This window comes from Rhinopithecus roxellana, chromosome 4 (assembly GCF_007565055.1).
Source record: "Rhinopithecus roxellana isolate Shanxi Qingling chromosome 4, ASM756505v1, whole genome shotgun sequence".
NCBI lineage: Eukaryota > Metazoa > Chordata > Mammalia > Primates > Cercopithecidae > Rhinopithecus > Rhinopithecus roxellana.
Window position 1 is genome coordinate 39,315,788 of NC_044552.1, and position 25,316 is coordinate 39,341,103.

At 39.1% G+C, this 25,316-nt stretch overlaps 1 protein-coding gene across 3 annotated transcripts in view; it reads left to right on the forward strand.

Moving 5' to 3' along the window:
- Positions 1-25,316, forward strand: part of RUNX2 (RUNX family transcription factor 2) — a 128,188-nt gene that overhangs the window by 11,479 nt on the left and 91,393 nt on the right. For all 3 annotated transcript variants that reach the window (XM_030928951.1, XM_030928952.1, XM_030928953.1), the window contains exon 3: positions 4,146-4,250. In XM_030928951.1, the coding sequence (XP_030784811.1) occupies positions 4,146-4,250 (105 nt within the window). The remainder of the gene's footprint in view (positions 1-4,145; positions 4,251-25,316) is intronic.

Genomic DNA, 25,316 nt, shown 5'->3' on the forward strand with positions numbered 1-25,316 from the left:
ACTTTTCACGCATGGAAGATGAAGAAAGCTTCTTTTGATGAAGTGTAATTATGTCCAAACAGAGCTGACCCCCTCCCCCTATATTTCTTATGATCTTAACTGAAGAAAGTAGGATTTTTCCTTTGAAGCAGCCGGGACTTGGTGGAGGATCTGAAATGCTACAGTCTGCTGCCAGAGGCAGGATGGAGAAATTGGTCCAGACTTGTCTTCAAGATTTAGATGGGGGGTAGGGGGAGTGGGTGGAGAGAGAAAGAAAAATTGATTTATCACTAATAATAGATCTTTATATCACTGCATTAACATTATATGAAAGGAAACAGTAATATCAAGCTGAGATGAAGAGGAAAAAAGGACAGAGAACACTGATAACAGATCACACTCTGAAAAAAAAAAATGGGTTAGTTTTTCAGTGGCAGGAAACCCTTTAACCTGCCTTTGTACCTGACCTGCTTTGTAACAGACTCTTCCAGCTTCCTCTTTGATTTTCACACTTCTACATTTCTCTTAAGTTATTAAGTCTGGATCAACATGCTGCTACCATTGTATTTTCTTTCCTGGCTTTAAATATTTCTATTTTCAGTAGTGTTTAAAAAAACAACAAGTTCCTCAAATATTACACTTTTTTTTTCTTTCCACTGGTAGAAACATAAACTCTCAGAAATTGAAAAACAATCTTAGATTATAAAGAGTCATGTCACTACTGACTTTGACTTTATGGGTCATCTTAGGACCACAACTTTTGAAAGTGCTAGAATAAAAGTAGAGCATCAGTGGAACTTGCATGAAGTTAGGAGTGGCTTATGGTTTTTCATCATTTTTCCTTTATTTTATCCTTAATATTTTAAAGAGAAGTGTTTAAAATGATTTTGGTTCTTAAATTTTTTTTTGGTATGCTTTCTTTTTCCTGATGAAGCCATGGATGACACAATTAGTTATCTACTGACTGCTAGCTCCCTATTTGAGAGCCTGCATTTTAAAACAAGAGCCTGTATTTTATCACTTATGGAAAGTGATAAAAAAGGGGATTTTGAAAAAAAATTAATTTAAGGAAATCATGAATGCCTACATGAACATTTGACTTAAGAAGTACATTATTATTATAGGGTGAAGAACCAATTACTAAATTGGTTGGTAATTTCTGAAAGTTTCTTCAACATTACATACATATTTCTTCTGAAGGGGCAATAAGAAGTAGAAGGAGCCTCATTCACTTTTGCTGTAGTTGTTAATTACATCTTGATCCTTAGGGTTTGATATTGGAAGATCATAGTTGCACTTAACTACTTGTTTTCTCCCCCAAACCCATCTCTTTTTAAAAGCAGTTGTTGTTGTTGTTGTTGTTGTTGTTTTTTTTACAGAACTGATTCTACTCTGAACATTTAAATGCTTTATACTTGAAGGGTGAATTTTATATTTGGTTTTTGTTCCTACATGAGGCGTTGCCCTGAATTTAGGGGAATCACAGATGACTTTTAATATCCTAAGTAAGTTGTAAAGGTCTAAAGTAGAACTATTACCAAAACCGGTTTAAATAAATTTATGGACAATCTCTTTTTTCTTTTTTCTTTTTTGAGATGGAGTCTCACTCTTGCCACCCAGGCTGGAGTGCAGTGGCACCATCTTGGCTCACTGTAACCTCTGCCTCCTGAGATCAAGCGTTTCTCGTACCTCAGCCTCTCAAGTAGCTGGGATTACAGGCGTGTGCCACCACGCCCAGCTTATTTTTGTATTTTTAGTAGAGACAGAGTTTCACCAGGTTGGTCAAGCTGGTCTTGAACTCCTGACCTCAGGTGATCCGTCTGCCTCCACCTCCCAAAGTGTTGGGATTACAGGCATGAGCCACTGCGCCAGGCCGACAATCTTTCTAGCAGGTTATTTAGAGACATTAAGGATAACTGAGATCTCTATATATCCTTGATTTATTAAGATGAGTGCCATAGATGAAAACTGACTCTGAAACAGCCATGGGAGCCACTGTTAGAAAGGCAATCCTGGGCCCATAGACCACCAATCTGACCCCAAAATGGCACTTTAAAATGTTTTAGTGTAAACTAATTTTCAATTTAGAGATCAACTGTTTCACTTTCTGTGATCTTTCCATTGTTTTGAGGTTCTAACTTGGACCCAGTGGCATTCTATTCAAGTTTCTGGTTTCCAATTCTGTAGACTTTTAGTTTTCTGTAACTGGTTTATTAGACTCCTGGCTGGTTTATTCTTTTGGTTAATCTTAATGTTTATAATAAAGCCTCTCTTTGCTAACTAATTATAAATTATTTAAATCTACGTAATACCCAATATAGTGGATGAAATACGATTTATCAATGACACTTTAAAAACAGATACTTTCATCATCCTGAGATATTGCATTAGTCCATTTATATTTACTGTTTCTTGGGCACATAGAGCTGATTGGGATGCACCTAGAAATAAATTACTTATTAATTTTTTTAAATGGCGCATGATCAAGCCGCTTAAGGAAGTGGCCAAGTGACGGAGTATTTAAAAAAAAGAGCATTAATTTTAGACTCTGAGAAATGAAGTTCAAATCCTCATTTTTTCATGTATTAGTTGGGTGAACTTGGGTAAATTACTAAGTCTCTCGAGGTTTCAGCCTCTTTATTTGTGCAATGGGGGTGAGAAATCTAAGTGGGGAGGATTAATTGAAATAATGTGTATGAAGTGGCACTTAACAAGTTTCTAATTGTTATTCGCCTTTCCCTATTCAAACTGCACCCACCCCATTCCTGTCTTTTCTTTCCTGTTTTTTTCCCCTTGGCTATGGAAAAGTATAGCCAAGGAGACTTAAAACTATTTATACTCAGCAACAAATGATGTGTGTCTTAAACAGATTTTAGGAACTTACATGGTCTAGGTTGAAAAGAAAACCCATTCACTAGACTTGACAGCCAAAGACCTGTTCTCCATTAAGCCTTGTATATAACCTGTTCCATATTAAGCTTTGAAAAGACTGCATTAAACTTTGCATTGGTACATATTGTCAAAGATTTGTGTTTTGGTTTAATACTCTCAGTTTTCAGTAAAGAGAAAAAGAATCTCTGACCAAAAAAACAAAGCAAAACAAAATGAGCTTTTTAAAGGTCTGTTACAGGAGCAGACTAAATGAGCACTCTGGCCTGAGATTGCTGAATGTTTTATTGAGTCACTGTTTCACGCCCACCTCTTCCTGTCTTGTAACAGTTTGCAGTTTTGACTATCTGACATGATTAACCGTTGCAAATCTAACTGATTACAACTGTTAGTAAGTCTGTGCAACAGAGAATCGTATCTTCTTCTGGAGAAAACAGACATCCAAATATGCTACCAAACTTTTCCCTCTTTTCCCCTTCTTATTCATTGCTTTTAGCTCATTAATTTGAAGCATCAGATGTAATATTTCAATGAAGCACACCTTCTGCTAAAAGCAAAATCTGAGTTTATATTGAGAGATGTCATGTTCATTTAGCAAAAAGTAAGTCACTGTCAGGGAGTTATTTCAAGATTTAACAGCAAGGATGTATGTTAGGGGAGGGGTAGACAGGGAGGAGAAAAACTTTGTTCCAGTAATGATGAAATCATCATACCACAGGCACATTAAGGCCAGGACAGGAGACACTGGCTCCTGTTAAAATGATTCCCATAAGAACTTTCCTCTTTTATCTTCTTCTTGTAGTGCAGCTAAGCAAATGAAATGCTAAAACCATGTGAAGTAAATAACATAATCAACAATGATTTACTATTGTTCTCTCATGAGGTCATGACCTAACCCTAAATAAAGACTTCTAAAATTGTCTGTGCTTGGATGTGTTCCTGATGTTGGAGAAAATTGAAAGAAAAAGAACCTCCCTCAAGTGGACCAGGGTTTTGTTTTCATTACAACTCTTGCTACTGAGGAGCTTTTTTGGAATTGGAGTCTTCCTGTGTAGCACTACAATGAGGACGATGATCTTGACACTAAGCAAATTTGGAAATGTCTTAAAAGTGGTCAACAGGGGGTTTCCAATTTAGAAGAAGGAGTCCTGCCTCTTGTCTTTGTTTCATTGCCTCCTTAGAGGTGCTTAAATGCAATTTGGAAATCTATGCTGCTGTGTAATCATCAACACTGTTTTTTAATATTCACTGTATGTTTTCCCCTTTTATATCTGCAGGCAAGAGTTTCACCTTGACCATAACTGTCTTCACAAATCCCCCCCAAGTAGCTACCTACCACAGAGCAATTAAAGTTACAGTGGATGGACCTCGGGAACCCAGAAGTAAGTACTCCCCTTTTTATTGAAAATGGTAATAGAGTTTCCAGAGACCCTATGAGGAATTTATTCCAAATGAGTTAGGGTCACTTTCAACCCATAGTGTCTTTGTAGACTTTGCTATCTGCATATATATTTTTTTAGTGAGGGACAGTTAATCAAACTTCAGAGTTAGAAAATAAAACTACGGTTTTAACCTTTACCACACAATTGCTAAGGCCTCCATAACTTTGGGAAATGAGTGAATAATTATTCAGTCACTGTTAACTATTTGCTAAGAAATTTTGCTCATGTACTGAACATACTGGGGCAGAATAGACCCATGAGAGCTGAGGAAGAAAAGAGTAAACTTAAAAATCTTGAGCTTAGTCAAAAAGCATTTGCATGTGTTTCCCATGGCCTAAGAATGTGTTTGAGCTTTTTAACTCGCCCACTCAATTCCCTTTATGAAGAGCACACTGCTTAATTACAAAGAATTTATTTGCAAATGATAACTTGCTTGATTGTTACAACACCGTTGTTTGGTCATGCTCTAGTAATTGTTATAGGTAGTTTTCTTTTTAACAGATAGAGTCAAACCACCTTTAAATCCATCTTGGTTTATTTGTCTGTCTGGACATCCAGAAGGTTTCACCGGCAATCAGTTTCAGGTAGTGCACATAATCTATTTGGGCCAATATGTATGTTCCTTCTAAATCTAAATTGACTGAGGTTTGCTTGCCCCACCGCCACCAAAAAACTGCTTTGAACAAACTCAGCATAGCGGTATTTAAATATATTTAGAGATTAAAGATTATTTGATATATAAACCGTTAACAATTGTGTGCCAATGGAAACATCATATAGAACTCTGCCTTTGCTGAGTGAATACATTGGAATCCTAATCACTGCATTTAGGGAGTTCAATTTGGTTTGTGGTGGAGGTATAGCTGGCAGAAGTACTTGTTCTGTAACAATCAACCTGCCTAGATCATGAGAGTGGCATATCTCTTCTTCCCCTCAAATGAGAGAAAAGGTCTCATAAAATTTTGCCTCTACCCAAGTAGCAAACCTTCCTAGCAGTGGGAACTTATGATGGGTCCTGTCCCTTTTGCTGCTGTCTCTTTTCACAAAGACTGACTGCTTGCCTGAACTAGGGAGGTTTCCTGCCTCAAAAGCAAGTCTTTGAGGTTTTTATTTTCTTCTCCCTTCATGTGTATGGCATTCTTCCAGGTTCATAATGTTGAGTCAGTGCTGGCCCTGTCTGTTCAATTTGGGAATGTCCTGTTAGGTGATTGCTGTACACATGTGTGTAAGCCCCAAGTCTCTAGGCCTAAGGGCTAGTGGTTATGGAGTACAGGTGAATAGAACAGAGCTTTGCCTGGTTTGGGGCTTTGCCTGCCTTTTCTGGATGGCCATAATTTGGGGATGATGCCTTATGATGGAAGATGTCTTCTAACTTTTGGTCAGACTAGCCCCGGAATTCCTGAAAAGGCATGATGTCCATTTTAGTAATGCATATAGCAGGATAGTTGGTTTTTAACATGTAGCACCATGAGATACTTATCTCTTAAAGATGTTTCCTGCTGATCTCAGCTGCTTTTCTCAGTTCTTGGAAAAACCATTTGTGTGTGTGTGTGTGTGTGTGTGTGTGTGTGTGTGTGTGTGTGTATGTTTGTGTGTATATGTACATATACACAAGAGTTGATGCTCAAAATTTGATGGTTGGGAGAGGAAACAGGGAAGGATAGGTGCTCCCTGTTCTGAACGATATGACAATAAGTGAGAAGGCAGGGTAGCTTTGGAAAAGTCACTTCTGTTTCAAGTGTGGATAGCAGTACCTTATTTAGAGAGGTTTTTGGCCAAATTAGTCAATAGACTCACTGCCTTGTAAAGGCAAAGAAGTACTCTGAAAGCAGTGAGAGTTAGGAATAGAGGGGCCAGGTGGTATACGTGGGACCTGAGTTCAGGCTTTGTGTGGTGCCCAGGGTGGGCGGTGGAAGCAGATACAGATCTGCAAGTGGTAGACCACCTGCTCTAGATAAGCCTGAATAACATTTCTTATTAACTGAAAATATCGGTGAAAATGCAAGGTCATTTTCCTGACATTATGGGGTGACTTGACGAAGTCAGTGTCTGGAGAGAGGGATGGGTCTGCTTTCAGCGACTGCTGAATCCTATAACCTGGACTCTGTGCTGGATTCCTCTCTGCTCTTGGTCATCCTGGGCATTGAATATGTGTAGCATAGCCCTCTTCTCAATATTATTCTTTAATTTTGACACTCCTAGGTGTGGGAAATGTGCAAGATTTCCAATTTTCTTAAACAGTGACTATAATAGGAGTTTGATTAGTTGGTACATGTAATGTTAAATGGGAGATCCTCTAGAACACAGATTGGCAAACAGTTTTTGTAGAGTGCCAGACAGAAAATCCTTTAGACTCTGTGGGCCATATGGTGGTCTCTGTCACAACCACTCAACTCTGCCATTGTAGCTCAAAAGCAGCATAAGCAAATACATACATTCATGGTCATGGCTATATAGGTTGAGTGTCCTTTATCCAAAATGCTTGGGACCGGAAGTGTTTTGGATTTCAATTTTTTTAAATTTTTGGAATATTTGCATATATAATGAGATACCTTGGGGATGAGACCCAAATCCGTACATGAAATTCATGTATGTTTCATATACACCTTATGCACATGACTTGAAAATAGTTTTATACAATATTTCAATAATTTTGTGGAAGAAACAAAGTTTATGTTACGTACTTATGTGTGGAACTTTCCACTTGTGGCATCATGTTGGTGCTCAAAACTTTCAGATATTGGAGCATTTCGGATTTTCAGATTCAGGACATTCAACCTGTATTCCACTAAAATTTTACTTATGAAAATAATTGGTGAGCCAGGTTGTAGTTTGTCAACCCTTGCTTATTCAAAGTGGCTAATTTTATTGATCCTTAATAGAGAAGGGCTTTAGTAAAAGGCCTTCCTGGGGCGGGTGGAGAGGGGAACGGAGCAATTTATAGGCAATTGTTTAGCCTCCTCTGCCCCAAATTATAATTCCTTAATTAGTGGTTATTAGTCATAAAAGTAGTATACTTCTGTTTATCACTTATAGTGGCTTGAAGGAGTTGAGAATTTTGTACTATCGGTTCCTGTTGATGGAATTTTACTCCTTCCTCTAAAGATCTGAATATATATTGAAAAGCCTGCTTCTGGTAGCTCAGCTGTTTGAACGAGGACAAAGTCTGGGTTAACTGGTTGGGTCTTTATGTCAAACTGCTTGGATCGAAATCCCAACTCCACCATTTATTAACTGTATGGAGACAAGCAAGTTACCTAACTTCTCTTTGCCTTGGTTTTCTCATCTTTTATGTGAGAATGATAATACCTTCCTCATCAGTTGCCGCAAGAATGTTAAATGCAATGTATGTAAAATGGGTAGCACAGTGACTGTCATGTAGAAAGTGTTCATTAAGTGTCAGGTATTGTTACATCAATTTTCTTCAGTGTCAGAGGTTTGCCGTAGAGTTTTTCTTATGGTATGCTTCTAGGAAACAGATACCATCTATAGATTCTGTTCTCTAGTATATTACTTTTTTCCCCCTGCAGATGGCTTTACTAACTTTTGCTCATTAGTAAACGACACTAATTTGTATTATAAATTATGCCTGAGTAGATATTCATGCTGCCCAGGGAAAGCTGTGCAGAACTGATGATAAATTTAATTTGTTTGCAGCAAAGTCCAAGAGCAGATGCTATGGCACTGGTACTCCACTCTGAGGCCTTGCCTATCAACACATCTGCCAAGACTTGCTTTTCACTCAAAAATCCAAAAGGTTTCATCCTTCTGTGTTTTCTGTCTCTGGCAGCTGAACCAGTGCTGTCACATCACAAACAACTTCTTTTCTTAATATACACATCTGGCGTTGGCAGTTGGACTGACTTCATAAGAGCACATGATCATCACTCATTACAAGATTAAAAAGTACCCTATGGCATCATTGATGTTTTTTAACTTTGATCTTTTGCAGTTGTGATTCATCTCGGTTATAAAACTTCCCTTTAAAGGAACATAGCCGATGACTTATTAGAACCTTCATCTTAAGTAGCATAAACATGAAAATGGTGCACATCTTTACAAAATGCCATTTATTTTCTTTGCCAGCTTATCATTTTAAGACATGACATCATACTTAAGATCCCAAATTTGTAAGTCTTGTGTTTAGGCAAGGCATTTTGACCTTCTATTGGCAAGCTAGCTCTGAAGAACAACTGTCAGCCAGAGAAGTGGTAAAGCAGCAGCAGCAATAGTAATGCATTTAGATACCTAGCTCTTTTAAACATCAGTTTCTATTAGAATCCCTTGTTCCATCTGTGGACTTGGTTCCACTTCCAGTCGGATTTAAATAATTTCTACAGGAATGTGAAAACTTGGTTAGCAACATCATATTCTATAGAAGTGGTTCAGAGTTAGGGAAGAGGACTGATGGAAAAAGGTGTTATTGGTTGTGCAGAGGATGGAAAAAGTAAATAACCTTACATAGAATAAATTCTCTTTCTGCATTTTTAGTTGCCTATTGCTAAATAATAAACTACCCTCAAATATAACATCCAGTTTATTATTTCTTATGATTCTTTGGGTTGATTGGGGTTCCTCTGGATGGTTTTTCTATTGGTAAGGCTTGGGGTCTATCATGTAGCTGCAATCAGATAATGGCTTGTGCTGGAACATCCCACATGTTTCATTTATGTATCTGATGCCTTGGTGGGATGGCTGGATGGTTGGACTCAGCTGGAATGATGGGACAGCAGGCCCCACCGCATCTCTGACTGTATAATCCTGGATCCTCTTCCTCTCCATGTGGCCTCTCCGTGTGGTCTTTCCCGCTGAGTCTGACTTCTTGCATGGTGGCAGCTCAGGGCTCCCTCAGGTACAAAAGTGAGAGGTCTCAGGCCTTGTTTTTTTTTTTTTCTTTCCTTTTTTTTTTTTTTTTGAGATGAGGTCTTGCCGTGTCATCCAGGCTGGAGTACAGTGCCATGATCATAGCTCACTCCAACCTCAAACTCATGGGCTCAAGTGATCCTCCCACCTCAGACTCCTAAGTAGCTGGGACTACAGGTATGTGCCTCTATACCTGGCTAATTTTTACATTTTCTGTAGAGATGGGGTCTCACTATGTTGCCCAGGCTGGTCTTGAACTCCTGGCCTCAAGTGATCCTCCTGCTTTGGCCTCCTGAGCAGCTGGAATTATAGGTGTGAGCCACTGCACCCAAGGGTGTTGGACCTTCTTAAGGATTAGGCTCAGAACTGGCATGGAATTGCTTCTCTACATTTGATTGGTTAAAGCAAGACACAGGTGCAGCCTGGATTTAAGGGAAACAACCACCAATGGTATGAACGTTGGGGGGTGTGGTTCATGACACCAATGTCATCAACTTACGTAAGTGCTTAGCTGGCAGTTGTCATTGTCACAACAGGAGAAATAATTTTTTCAGGGTACCATCTTCTGAAAGGACTCTTGGCTTTTTCAATCTAGGGGACATTCAAAGAAAGTGACTCCAAATTTACTAGTCTAATGGTAGTGTCATTCTGAATTGAACAGATTTGGTGAACATCAGATGAATTAGTGGTGGGTATTCGCTTGTGGTGCTTGGTATTAGCAGATCAATACTCAAGTGAGAAGAACATCAGATGTTTGAACAAAAAGAAGTATGAGCCTTACCCAGCAACATGACAAGTCTGTAGCAGAAATATCTTATGAATCCTCAGATGGTTAAGATTAGAGGGAATTTTTAAAATTTTTTTGAGATGGAATGGCATGATCTTGATCTGGCTCACTGCAACCTCCATCTCCCAGGTTCAAGCAATTCTCCTGCCTCAGCCTCCCAAATAGCTAGGATTACAGGTGTGTGCCACCATGCCTGGCTAATTTTTGTATTTTTAGTAGAGATGGGATTTTGCCATGTTGGCCGACTGGTATTGACCTGCTGACCTCAGGTGATCTGCCCACCTCGGCCTCCCAAAGTGCTGGGATTACAGGCTTGAGCCAGTGCTCCCGGCCAAGATGAGAGGTTTTATACTTTATATCATCCAACTTTGAAATTCTTGCTTGCTGGTACCCTTGCAAACCTATTGCCTGATACATGTGAGTGGGTTTCTAAAAATTTTTGTGTGTCAGGTCTCAGGTAAGTAAATCGTATTTACTCTCAAGGAGAGAACAAAGCTGTGAATTGTGTACTTCCTGCCAGGGCACTGGCATTCACCACTGATCAGCCAGCCACCTATCGTGAGCTGGTGGGAGAAAGAAGCTCTGCCTTTTTTCCTCCCGTGATCTAGCTCCTTTCTTGCAGGCTCAGAGTACATGGCTGCAACATTTCTCTGCTTGGCTTTGTGTATGGCTTCAGTAACGGTCTGGGACTTAGGTTAGTGAGAGGTTATCTGGAAGTACAGGGCACTGTTGGTATTTCTAGGCTTGCCTTAGTATCATGCTTCACTCAGCTTGTTAGGCTTAGGTCCTGCAGCTAAACGATTTTCTTTTCCTGTCTGCTCATTCTCAATTGTGCCCAATTCATCAACAAATCTGTAATTGTTCAGAGAAGTTTTATTTCTCCGTATTTTTGAGGCATGTCCAATTGCAGAAGTTTTACCTTAAAAAACTTGAGTTAACAGACTTAACAAACCAGGTGGTCTAGGCAAGATATTATCTCATTTTTCTGTCACGCTGTTTCACCTAGTTCTGGGACTGCTTTCCAGCCTGGTGAAGGGTGGAGAGAATGGAGGGGTTGACATTTTCTCTTCTTCATTCCAGCTGATGTCAGCAGCAGCTCACTTTTATCCTCCATTACTTTTCATCTTAGTTGGGTGAAGGAATGAGCTTTTTATGCCAAAGACTGGCCTGTGATCTTTGCTTATTTACCAAAAGAGGATACTTATTTTATTTTATTTTATTTCAAATGGAGTCTTGCTTTGTCGCCCAGGCTGCAGTAGAGTGGTGGGATCTCGGCTCACTGCAACTTCCGCCTCTTGGGTTGAAGCGATTCTCCTGCCTCAGACTCCCGAGTAGCTGGGATTACAGGTGCGTGCCAGCACACCTGGCTAATTTTTTGTATTTTTAGTAGAGACGGGGTTTCACCATGTTGGCCATGCTGGTCTCAAACTCCTGACCTCGTGATTCACCTGCCTCGGTTTCCCAAAATGTTGGGATTACAGGTGTGAGCCACCGTGCCCGGCCCAGGAAGATGCTTATTTAGAGATTGGTCACATGTGAAATAAGGTGGGGGGACATGTAAAATGTGTTGGATAGAGGCACAGCAGATGTATTTTTTAAGGTTATTTGATTTTTCTGGACACAGTTCTTGCATTCACATTCTTGCAGTCTGTGAAGATGATTTGAAAAAACCTTGATAGGCTTTGTGCCATGCCCCAGATGCCACAGGCCTGTGTTTTAGTCCTTAATGCAAAGCATTAGTAGAGAAGCCCTGAACTTCCTGACTTTCAGACTTCCCCTGGGTTCTTTACTGTCTCTGACGTGCCCAAGGAATAGAATTTATGAGTAAATGCCATGTTTTGATATTTACAAGTTGGCAAATACAAGCAGCAATTTGATTGTCATAGATATTCATCACTTGGCTACCAGTACGTAAAACATCGTTGAAAATCTTTAACTTAAGAGAATAATAACAGTAAAAAAAACCCACTGTTCTCTGTTTCCCTTTCTTCAAGAAGGATGAGGGTGGCGGGGGGATGGGTCAGAAGCGCTGGTGGAGGTTATGTCTGGTGGTTGATGGAATGTGCTCTTGAGAAGACCAGTTTTAAATATCTTTCAGTCCTTTTTTTTTTGTTGACTGGCTGTCAGGAGCTGGGAAGATAGCCAAGAAGGAAATGACACATCGAGAGGCATTTTGTGTTGTGCAACATTCTGTGGAACTGATGCAAGGATATATGGCCTGTTTACACATTCCTTCGCTCGCAGACTGCATGGCAGTAATTTAATTCAGCAGCACATGGCATGCTGCAGCAAGGAGCTATGGCATTAACATCCTTTCATGGCAAATTATCACCACCGTTAAAACATGCTCGTGTCCCTCCTTTGCTCTCTTCCCTGGCTTCCCGGCTCTGAATGTGCGTTCTCATTGTATTGGACTTGTGTTAACAAGGCACTGCAGCTTTCACAGCAAGAGCACAGTTTCCACATGCGTATGTTCCAGTTGATATATTTACTTCTAACTAAATATAGCATGGCAAGTTTTCAAGTGATATGTGTTCTAAAAACACATACATGCTTGATCCAAATGTGTCAGTAGTTTGTATCTTAGTGTAAGTCAGGAATCATTCATTCTGAAAATAGTGTTAGGGACTTGACAGGGACTTGAGAGAAAGGGGTTCCCCCCGCTTTTTTTGGTCTCTCTCTCTCTCTTTTTAATAAAAATGACTTTCCTTCTCAAAGATAATAATTCCTGATAGATCACTGAAATACTCTGTTCACCTCTATTTTGTTTGTGTCTGGCAATTTCTTCAAGGAAGACTAGGCCAGTGAATAGGATATACTTAAAAATAGCAGGGAAAAGAAAAGATTTGTTATATTGCTTTTCCCATTCATACCTGTCCCTACCTAGCGTTTTTATAGGACCCACTTATGATGTCAACTAAAGAACATCTTTGACCTTCACATAAAATCTCAAAAGTTTTTATTTAGGCAGGTATAAAAAATAATTAATTACTCTTGTTTTTTCAAGTAACTTTTGGAAATTAAGAAAAGGCATAAAAACCATTTAGGTCTAGAATATTAATTCAAGATCATATGTAACAGTTAAAATAAAAGACTGTGTTTGTAAGTAGCAAAGGAAGGGCTCCAGTTCTCAGAATTTCTCTTCTACTGTGCACTGGTGGTGAAAATCTATTTGTTGGAAGACCAAAACCCTTCATTAAAATTTAGGATTAAGGCTTAAACCCACGCACCCCTGGAAATGGTAACTCGGACTTAAATTCTTATTAAGATAAAAACAAGTGATATAGAATCCTTTTTCGGGAAGTAGCTTTTGGAAGATAGGGGGAGAGTGGTCAGTGAAATCCTGGGTACCAGAAAGTAAACGGTGAGTGGCAGTGTGCAGCAGGCAGGACCATTGCTGGCCTTGAGGCCAGTGGTTGCCAACTTCAGGCATCACAATTTTGCTGCAGGTCGACTGTAGCAATGAGCATTCCTGATGCTTTTCAGTTCTGATATACTCTTAAGAGTGCAAGATTTTGTTACTGGAAGGTAAGAGTTTTGGGTTTCTGTATTTCCATATCTCTCTCTTCTGCAAATGTTTTCCTTTCAGAGTATTCCTTTTTTGTTGTTCTCGATACATGCTAGCTTTCCTACTCTATTGGTTTGCAAGTTACCATTGAATGTGCTTCTTTTATTTTAGTATTATCTTTACCATTTTAATATGTAAATTTGTCTTATTAAAATTAATCATGATCTCTGTCCATACAAGAACTTTAGCATTCTTTAAACTGCAGTCTCACCCCCTCTCTTCTAATGTCGTTATCTGATATTTTAGTATATTCTTGTTTTATATTTTCTGGATTAGTCATTATCGGTGTTTAAAAAATGTTTATACTTGTATTTATCCATTATGTTTATTGATTCATTTGCTCATCATTCTTTCCTTCACCTTAGTTCTTCCTTCTAAGTTGAGTTTGCTTTTTTCTTGATGTAGATCCTTCAGTAATTCCTTCAACGAGAAACTGTTGGTGTGAAACTCTCAGAGAGTTTTTATTCCTGAAAATGTTAGCAGTTGTGTGTGTTAGCTGCTGCCAACATGTGGTGATGTGAGAGGCATTGTGCTGAAAGCCTGTCTGCTCTGAGTGCCTGAGATCCACACTTCCAGTTATTCCTTTGTATTGAGACTTTCAGGTCATTATTATCAGGTTAGCTGGAGTAGTATTTAAGGAAATGGAACACAGGACAGATAATGTTCATGAAAGATGGTGGAAGGGAAATGTTTCTAAGCTCCTGTCACTCTGGAGAGCTCTGGAGAGGTCTAGGGTCAGTTAGTGGGGAGGAGGCAGGAGGGAATGTTCCTGCAGAGGAGAAAGCAAAGAAAGGGGGAGGAAATTAAATACCCTATTTTACACTTTTGCCGTGGGCAGGCACTGAGTTGCTTTGGAACTTTTTATCCAACTTTATGTTAAAGAACTCCATCATTACACTTGCTCTGCAGAGGTCATGTGGCTGTTGCTCCTTGAACAACCACAGCAGGCATCCTTAGATATTGGTGTCCACATGTTTCTATCATCTTGGTGAGAGTACAGGACTCAGAACCATAAGAGCTGTCTTTTGTATGGTAAATGAATCAATGAATTAAGAATAGGGAAGAAAATAATGTGTGGACTAGAGGGACATGGTTTAAGAGGGCCAGGAGACCATGAACTGGGGTAGGACTAGCTCTGGGCAAGGTGGATGGGGTGATTCCAGTGCCGGCTGGGTATGTATCTTCCTGGGGTTGTGCAGTAGTTGGCTGGTGGGGAAGACATCAGACGACACTGAAGCAAGCTGGTGCTTTCTGCCTTTTTCTGTGAATTCTCAGACTGCATATGCACCCTCCACAGCATGCATTCTCATCTTCTCATTTATCTCCTTGGAGTTAAATTTTATGAGATACAACCTGCGTAAAAATGCTAGCATGTATTTTGGTTGCAGGGGATACTCAGGATGATTAATCAGGGCTTTATGCCTCTTTAGGATTGGCCTAGGAAATTATTAGTGGCAAAGATGGGCCCTTCAAGGAGATGATGAAGGTACCAAATGCAGGTTGTTGTACAGGAAGTGAGGAGAAATATAAATGTGTAAAAAGAAGGGTGAGTGTGAAGGCTGGGTTACTAATTCTAGAGCTTTGGTTTCTGTTTCACCCCCTCACTGTTTACTCCAGCCTGCAAAAACAAGTGACAATGTGTTTTCTACCATGAGGGCTGTTTCAGAGTAGCTGAACAGGGAATTAATCTGTAAGGGTAGTTTATGTTTAAGAGGTGGATTCCCTTATGGCTAAGGGAATTGGAGGACTCAGGAATTCTTCTTTTGAGACCTCATTGCCATCTTTGTTACCTTAAGCAAATCACTAAACTTCTCTCTACTTCCATTTCTTCGTCTTTCAAATGGAAATAGACATGAAGACAACTTTGCAAAGTAGCTAGGAGTAACTCCTAAGGAATGATCATAAAGTACTTGGCACACATGAAGGGCAGCTTAAATACCAAATAGTAATTATGTAGCGCCTTTCTGCCAAGGAGTTCCAAATGCTTAGACATTACCTCAGTGATTCTCTGTACATCCCTCTGAGGGAGGCATTATCCTTTTTACACATAAGTAAACTGAGGCATGGACACCCGAGAACTCATTTGTCCTGTGTTATTCTGCAAGTCAGCAGATGATTTATAGAGACAGGCAAGGATTCCAGATATTTTCCTGTTTATCCTGTTGCCGTTTGTCAAGTCTGTGTAAGTGTCGGGCCCAGGGCATTCTTGGTTGGTGTGATGAAGCAGTGTTACATAAGAAGCATGCTTGGTGCTGCAGTAGCATCACTGAATAGTACAGAAGTCAAAGGTATAAGGCCTGGCACAGAGTGGGCATGCACTTCATGGATATAGGTATGTTTGTTGAATGAGTATTGAAGCTCAAAGGAGAGCGAATAACTGGAAACGAGGATAATTGCTGTAAGGAAAAGGAGCATGACAATAGAACTGACGACTGTTTCCAGTTAATGACTGCCTCTGTGATGTGAAGGGCCTGTGTTACCTGAATGATGTGGGACTAGATGGATCTGAGAAAGATCCATTCCTCCCCTGACCCTGTCCCAACACTGAAAACACCATTCCCCTTTAAAATAGCAGAGCCTTTTTTGTGACAATTAGAGGTGTGTTTGAAAACGTCATATTTCCAGCATTTTTTCATTCAAAAAATTACTTTTGAGTGCTTACTGTTAGCCAGGTGCCAGGCAGGCGCGATCCTCCCTTTGAGGAGCCTACATTCTGTAGAGAAAAAGGGCAAGAAACAAGTAAACAAACATTTATCTATAATCACATCTAATTGCAAATTGTGATAAGTGCTGTAAAGGGAACTGATGTCATAGTAAAGAGTAATGGAGTGGGAGGGAACAGAATGGAACCTACTGAAGAGTGGTCCAAGGAAGGCCGGTCTGGGGAGATGACATCGGAGCACAGACCTAAGGGGTGAGAAGAAGCCAGTTTGAGGAAGAGTTGGGGGAAGAGACATCAAGGCAAAAGGCACATTGTGTGCAAACCTTGAACACAGTCAGTATCAGAATCTAATACCTAACTTTGCTAGGTGAGAGGACATTAGCAATGCCTACATCGTTGGCAAGAGGTTGCAAAAAGAGTAGACTGGACTCACACACCCAAAAGTTGCTGTTTATAATTGTACCCAAGGCTGGTGTGGTGTAATTAGAGGAGCACAAAAGGACCTTTCATGTTCATCCCTCCTGGCCCCAAACCACTCTCATATCATTCTCACCAGGTGCCTGAGATTCTTCTTCGAGTTAAGGCTTCGAGGACAGGATGTTCACAGATGTTATCTGCAAAGGATAACACATTCTAAGCCATTTTTGGTGAACAACTTGGTTTAAATAAGTGAATCAGATCAGATTAGCTAGATACTTATTTTATAGCAGAGGACCACAAGACCCAAATTGGTAGGGAAAGGAGGTTGAGAAAGACCTTGAAGAGCTCTGGTGAGAAAAATCGAGTGGGAGTAGATGGAGGGGGAATGGCTTGTCTGTAGCTGGGGCTCCATAAGAATTCTGGGTCCCAAAGAACATGTTTTCTTAGAAAAAAAAAAAAAAAAGAGCCATAAGAGTGGGCCTCTACTAAAAATAACCCAAACAAAGCAGTAGGTTATCTATATGAGTAGATTCTCTTAGGACTATGTGTCATGCAGTAAAGCCTTGGCTTTTGTGGACAATGAGAAGCAATCCCAAAGGTGATCTGGGTTTCAAAACATAAGAGCAACATGGAAAACTTCAGAATGTTTAGCGAAAAGCATTGATGATGATTAAAGGCTTGTAAAATTGAACCTATGAGGATAAGTTGAAAGACTTGGGATCATTTAGCTTCAAGAAGAGGAGACTGAAAAATGACTTAATAACAGACTTCAAAATTATGAGAGTTATTAAGCTATGTATGGTGACCAGCTGTTTTGTTTCTGGCAAAGTCAGAGAAAGAATAGGTTTCAACTGAATTAGGTTAGATTTAAAGAAGAACTTCTTGACTATAAGAATTGTTAAATAGTTCAGGTTGCTGAAGGATGACGGCTTGAATGGAGGACTTTTCAAATCCCTTCCCTTTTAGTGATTTTCTGTGTGTTTATAAAGTGCAACAAAGTGCCACCTTTCTGCTTTCAAAATCAAAGGCATGATTTCTGTTTTCCATTATAATTCTGAAGCTCAGACTCACAGAGATTTGTGGACATAAATAATGAGGGTAATTTGTCTTGATTCAGTGGTCATTAGAATCTTTAATTGAGAAAAATATGACCAAAAAGAGGAACAGATCTGCCATATGATCAAAAAATTGTTATTGATAATCAGAATAGGTGCATTATTAATTTTGGACTAAGGGAGATAGTGTTTTATTGTTAGAAAAACCCAGGTTCATTTGATTTGTATATTCCAGATAGAAAAGTAGGGGGCTTTATGAAATTGATTCATTTTTGTCTGTTCCTTCCCTACTGGGAGAAATCAAAAACATTTCCAGGTGACACCAAAGTTCGTACAACCTGGATCTTGAGTGATGCAATCCAAAAATCACCCTCAAGGAATTTATTGTCACAGAGAAGGAAAGAGAGAGGAAATAAGTAGGATTTATTTTTGAAAGCAGAAACCTTCATGCATTTAAAGGCTGGAAGAGAAGTTGAGCAGAGCAAGTCTAAGAAAGGCTGGCTGGACACACCATTCCTTTCAGCTCTGGAGCTGGAGCTGCAGGAAAGAAAGAGACCTGTTTTCAGGGTTAACTTTTCTTGGAGAAGCCAAGCATCAGAGTTTGTATTTTTAAGTTTATTTTTTAATTCATGCTTTTGCTTATTAAATATCTGTCTGAGCAACTTTTGTAATCATAAATTAGCACACCTGCACATGGTTTGCTTTAAGCATTCACTGATAGCTCACCAATGAAATAATGAGAAACAACGCATGTACACACACACACACATGCACACACACACAGTGTTTTAGATGAGTTCTTGTTTTGAACTAAGTGCATACAATTTTCTCTAAAGGAAAAAAATAATCAAGAGACCAAAGAAGCAGACTTTGAAACAGGTGACACAACAAGGAAGAAGGCTGAGTGGGTGTGGTGCCAGGCTAGGGAAAGGAAAAATACTCAGAAAGCCTATTTTTCTTTCCTCCCAAAATAACTTGGGCTCCATGGCTCATTAAGAACATTTAGACCCTTAGCCACTACACTTTACCTTTCCAAAGCACCATCACTGGTGGAGAATCACCCACAGCCCAAGGTGGGTCAGAAGTCACAACTTGCTTTCTTCCACTGCTCTCCTTTCTTCATTGTCCATGGCATTTTCTTAGTGGTCTTGTCACTTTGGCTCTTTATTTAGTCCTTCTTATGATTTCTACATTTGGATCTCCCCCACCCCTCACCCCCAAATGATTTATTTTCAAACCTCTTCTAAAGATTCGTAAAAGCTACGGCTGTCTCTTCCACCGGAAAAGCCAACCTGAAGGGGATTAGTGGCCCTCCTCTTTTGCTGTGAGGCCAGAGGATTGATGGTGGGAAGGAAAATCAGCTGGAGAGAGGTTTGGTTTCCTCCTGTTGTTTATCTTTATAAAAAAAGAACCCTCTTCTCGAATACTTTGCTATAGGAAAGGTCTCTTCCTTACCTATGTGGGGGACAGTGGAGGGCCAGTTCCATATTTTCTGCAGTAACTGAGGCTGGCTCTGTTTTCCTGAAGAATAAACTGTGAAACTGAGGATATATTGGGTTATCTGAAGCAACAGAACACCCATTGGTATACCCACAAAAAGTGTTTGATTATCTGTTCTCCCCTGAGGATTTTACTTAAGACTTATAAACCAGTCTCCCTTTCCTTAAGAGTTACTGTGATAGAGACAGAGTGAGAGCTTTCAGTGGTCAGGGCTTTATAGAAGGCTGGACACATGGCCATGATAATGCCTAAAGCACAATCGAGAAGGATGGAGGCTTTTATGAAGGTCCTGAGATTCAAAGGGAACAAAAGTGGATGATTTGGAGAGTGTGTCAGTGAAGGTCCTGTGCTTTGAGCATGTCTCAGGAGATTCCCACATTGACTCTCTTTGGGTATTTATGAAAGTCTACATTGTTAGCACAGATCTGACATAGCAAAGAAATTTGCTGGGGCCAGGGATCCAAGCAATTAGGAAAGCATCGATTGTCCAAAACGTAGGATGAACATTCATTTTATTTTTTGTAGAATATATTTTTGTCCCCTTTCTGTATATTATATATTGGTTCTATATTTTGTGAGACCTGGTGCAGCAGTTCCTTGGTAGAGCCAAATAGCCTGAATAAGAAGAAGGAGAGATGCCTCTTCCTTTGCTTTCATTCTAGATTGTGTTGGAGCTGTGCCGAGGATAGTGAATGGAGAAACTGATTATAGTTAATTTGTCACCAACTAGCCCAGTGGTAGCATTTGAATGGAAGTAAGTTAATGGAAAAGGACTTTGCAAGACATACCAGCCCCAAGGACTCATTTTTACTGAGGGTCAACCCACTGTCAGATATAGCTGAAGAAGCCCTTCTGTGGTATGGAGCCACCATTTCTTTATTCTCTTGTTAGGAGAACTGAAATATAAATATATAAAATTTTGCAACTGAACTGGAAAAAATCTGACACTGAAGGATGAAATGTATCTTTTATAGCATGAGATTTGTGGCACAAACTGACCAGAGGAAGGAAATCTGATGATCTAGATAGATGCCTTTGGTTATTACAACTTTTACTGAATGCCTCTCTGCTAAGAACTCAACAGCATGAGTCATCTCTTAGCTGTAAACAAAAACTTTTATGGGGAAGCGAGAAATCCTTGTGTTTGAAGGAATAGGTGGCATTTCCGGCAAATTTATAAATGTCTCCTTTCATTCCTTTCTAAATTGGAATAAATTGCTCCAAAAAGTCTATCAGAAGATTATGTATCTATGCATGTATTTATTTATGTATGTGTGTATGTATGTTTTTTCATTACTGCAATGAGCTCCTGCAGCTGAATCATAGCTGAGTTCTATTCCTACTTCTATTCCTGGTGCTATTTGGTCAGTTCTTGGAATGGATTTTGAAAGTTTTCACTTCAGGAAAACACAGTCTCAGGCCGGGCATGCTGGCTCATGCCTGTAATCCCAGCACTTTGGGAAGCCGAGGTAGGTGGATCATGTGAGGTCAGGAGTTTGAGACCAGCCTGGCCAACACAGTGAAACCCCGTCTCTACTAAAAATATAAAAATTAGCTGGGCGTGGTGGCAGGTGACTGTAGTCCCAGCTACTTGGGAGGCTGAGGCAGGAGAATCGCTTGAACCTGGGAGGCGGAGGCTGCAGTGAGCCGAGATTATGCCATTGCACTCTAGCCTGGGTGACAGAGTGAGACTCCAGGAAAGAAAAAAGAAAAAGAAAAAGAAAAGGAAAAGAAAATATAACCTCACTGTTCTTCTCTACATTTAGCCAGGCTGTTGGAAAGCTAATGGTTTAGAAATTATTTAAAGCAACTGCTTTAAATATTATCATTTGCAAAATAGCATCTTAAATCCCAAGACCTCTATACAACTTACAAAGTATCTGTAGCAATTCAGGGAAATTCTTCTTTTTTAAGTTTTATTTCATTTTTAATTGACAAATAATTATATTCCAGTAAAATTCCAGTGTTGATATTTAGATGCTTTTGTTCTTGGTGAGCTTGGTAATTAAAATAAGGTAACTTTAGGAAAGAAAATCAGCTTTAATAACATATCTATATTGTTTATTTCTACATTAATTGAGCAAACTTTTGTACCATGGCTGCTCTGTCCAGGGCCTTTGAGAATGCTAAGTGCTGATGAAATAACTTTGAGAGTCTAACGTGAAAGCGCCTCCAGCAGAATTGAGTATAAACCCAAGATTAGCACCCATAAAGGTCCATAAAGGGCTTGATTTGTAGTCCTTTTATTTGTCTTTAGCACAGTGTGAAGCGGGTGGAAGGTGAAGGAGCAAGGTAAAGAGACTCCTGTGACAATCAGCAATACGCCTTTAAGTTCCTTGGGCCTTGCTTGTCTTTACTAAGCCATCTTTTCTTCTTAGAGAAATTGCAATCACTATTGGTCACAAGAAATTAATATTCTCACGTACCTTACAAGATGTGTTGATCCTGTTAGTCTTTAATGCCATTGTAGATAAATGCCCTGCCGTTGTAGGTAATCATACTTTTGGTTTTTGATAATTTAGATTATGTGGAAAAAAATTCTGTTTTGGTGAAAATACAACATTGTTAGGATTAGTAACAAAAACATATATATGATGCTCAGTGCTGCCAATTGTTTCCTTTTACATTTTAAATAACATTTACTTAATTTAATTAGTATATAAGAAGATATGTTGTAAACATTTCAGAAAATCCAGAAAGCATTGAGAAAAAGGTAAAAGTCATTTGAAACTCAACACCAAAGATAATCGCAGTTAATATTTTGACATAATTCCTTTTACTACTTTTTCCTAAATGTATTTGTATGTATGAATATATATTCACATATACTTTTTATTTTATACAGTTTTGCATCTTCTAAACTGATTTTATTTTTTAATCATTCAAAGGAATTGACTGACCTATACCCTGAATCTTAATCTCAAAATGGTAAATCCTGCTTGATTAAAAATGAACATTTTGAAAATTAATTTACAAAAATTGGTATAAAATCGCTTCCTTTAAAAACATTACAGCCCACTGGATTATTTATTTTCTGATATGGTTGTCTGCCTTAGAAGACAACTCATATTGAGTGTACATTCTTCTCCTTGCTTTTCTTCTTGCCTCTTTTTTCCTTTTATCTCTGTTCTGTTTTATAGGTGCTCACAGATGTTTGGTATGCTAATCAAATAAGAATATGCTATGTTGGGCACTCTAAGCATGTTTTGAGGGTCTCTTGGGTTTCCTCTTCAGACTTCCTCAAGGCTCCATCTCTATATGTCATCTTTTGGACTGGTTTATGTATACCTTAGCAAAGGATGCTCAGACCTGCCCTAGGCTTTTCTGGGCTTTCAGAAAATAATATATTCTATATTTGCATAGCATACAAAGTTTGTAATAACACTGATGACTTCACAATAACCCTGTAAAGTAGACAGAGAAGATACCATTTTACAAGTGAGAAAGAAGGCTGGAGAAATTAAGGAACTTGCCTGGGATCACACATCTGTGTTGAACATTTCATATTTAACATTGGTTAGTATGATTCAAATCAGATTCAAGATGAACAGAAGTTCCTGCTGTGAATTTGAAGAAAAATGTGTAAGATATCACTATGTTACCACATCCAAAATAATTTCAGATTACTCTAACTAGAAGCTAGCCAATTTTTATATACCTTTTTTGAGAGGAGGGGGCAAAAGTAAGTAGGAATCAGATACATGTGAAGAAGAAAACAATTCAAATCAATTTTGGGGGTTATGTACTTGTAGTTTTTGTTCTGAGTTGTTCTGGTGGAGGATCAAAGACAAGTGGAATTAATGGAGAAAAAGATGTATGTAGAAAAAAAAAATGCCTTTTTAGTGTAGCAGCTTGCTCATTACTAAGGATGGAATGGAAAGGTAATGTTTAGCCTTTCCAAACAAAAGAAGGCTGCAAGTCAGGTCAGGGATGGCTGAATCAGCAGGTAAGGTAGTTCTTTTTTTTGCCTGGACCATCTCCATAGGAGATAGGGTGACTGGAGAAGGGAAGGTGGAAGATCCCATGTCAGATAATGCTTTTTCTTATTTTTGGAATTCTAGAAACATGAAAGATGAGAGGATGTAGATTGAAGACTCTAAAAATCCTGAAAAGTGTAACATTTTCAGTTCATAAGTGTATCTGGAAAAGAAGAAGCATTATGCTTGGCAAATGCTTTGCCTTAAGCTACTAAGTCTACCTGGAAATGTAATTTGAATTATTATTATTTTTTATTCAACGCTTGTAAAAACTAAAGCAGCCTTTCTAGTGTGACTTTTGACATCAAGGAGGCTAAGTGAAGTAGAGAAAAGTAGGAGGCAAAGTTGGGGAGGCTGGCCCATAGAACAAAGTAGAAGAAATAAGCCAGGGTAGTGGCAGCTTGGCTGATGAGAGCCGGGGACTGAGTGGAAAAACACTGTGGTTAAAAGCTTTGTGAAAAGTGTGCAGAGGTAGTTCTAAAATGCATTTTCCTGGTTAATATGACAAGGAAGTTCACAGGCATATGAAGGTTTCATAGGCAATGAAGTCTTTCTGACTGACTATATGGGATCTACTCAAATGCAATCATAAATTCTGGGGTAGGAATTTTTTCATTTGTTGGTTTATTTATTTATTTATTTTTTTGACAGAGTTTCGCTCTTGTTGCCCAGTCTGGAGGCTGGAGTGCAATGGCGCGATCTCGGCTCACTGCAACCTCCACCTCCTGGGTTCAAGAGATTCTCCTGCCTCAGCCTCCTGAGTAGCTGGGATTATAAGGTGCCCGCCACCACGCCTGCCTAATTTTTGTATTTTTAGTAGAGATGGGGTTTCTCCATGTTGGTCAGGCTGGTCTCAAACTCCTGACCTCAGGTGATCCACCAACCTCAACCTCCCAAAGTGCTGGGATTACAGGCATGAGCCACCCTGCCTGGCTTGGGGTAGGAAATTAAGAACAAAAACAGTGCCATATTGTAGGCAATGAAGAGTATTTGTTAAGTATCTTACATTCTTGATGAAACTACCTAGAGGCTATGTTTCACCTTTGTAACATTGAGAAATCAGATAGAAATATTGGGTTACTAAGGAATCAGCTGTGGTAACTTTGATAAACTATAAATTTATTCCATGCCACCAATGTGTTAACTGGCAAATACATTATGATCTCCTTCAGTTTCTAATCCTTTTTGCCATGTAAATAAATTAAATCAACGAAAAAAGTTGATTATTTTTCCTCTCTGGTATAAGACATTTCAGTAAAAATATATGAAAAATAAACTAAACGGAATCTTCCAGTTAGCTGAATGGACCTTTCAAGGTTCATATATTCATTATACATAAAACTCATATGTAATAATCTGTGGCCAGGGAGAAAAAGTGGCTCTAAGTATGATCTGGAAACATACGGAACCTCCTGACTCCTTCAAATTCCTGAGGTGCTCTTTTGTTAATGTCTCTGGTTTGACAGGGTAAGTGCTATAGATGCAAAACCTCAAGGTCCACAATCTGTCCTCTTGGAAAAAACTTGCCAGCAGAAATGCATAGCTGTATTCTCTGTTTCTAAAACCTGACAGTAACCTGCAGCTTTGAACCACTTGCCTCCTTCCTTCCCCCTCCTGATTAATTTCCTTTTCCTTGTGTGTATGTGACATTATGCAGCCCTTATTTCTGTCTAGATTTCTTGACATCCCATATTCTTTCTTTAGTCTCAACCCTTACTCTTCTTTCAGTTGAATTTACTTTAGCTTGGGTTCTTGCCATAAAGAACCCAAGAACTTGGCATGTTTATAGTTATTTGTACACATTCTTATGGTCACATACATCATGATCTTCCATTTTCAGTATCAAAAACCATATTCCCACAGAGCAGAGACTATAACAGTTAATTTTCTTTGTAAAAATCATAGAGTTACCTGAAAATAACTGACTATACTTGAATTGCTGAATATACTTGCAATTCTGATCCTGCTTTTCTCTACATTGCTCACATCAACCAGGCAACCACAGTATTTATTGAGCACCTACTGTGTGCCTACAAGTATGCCAACTACACACAAGTTTGGAATATAAGGCACAAAGTTCTACTTTAGAAGAATTAAAATATTGTTCTGGAGATAGTACTATAATTAATAAACAATTAGATGGCACTGTGTATTCAATTCAGCTATCACATGTT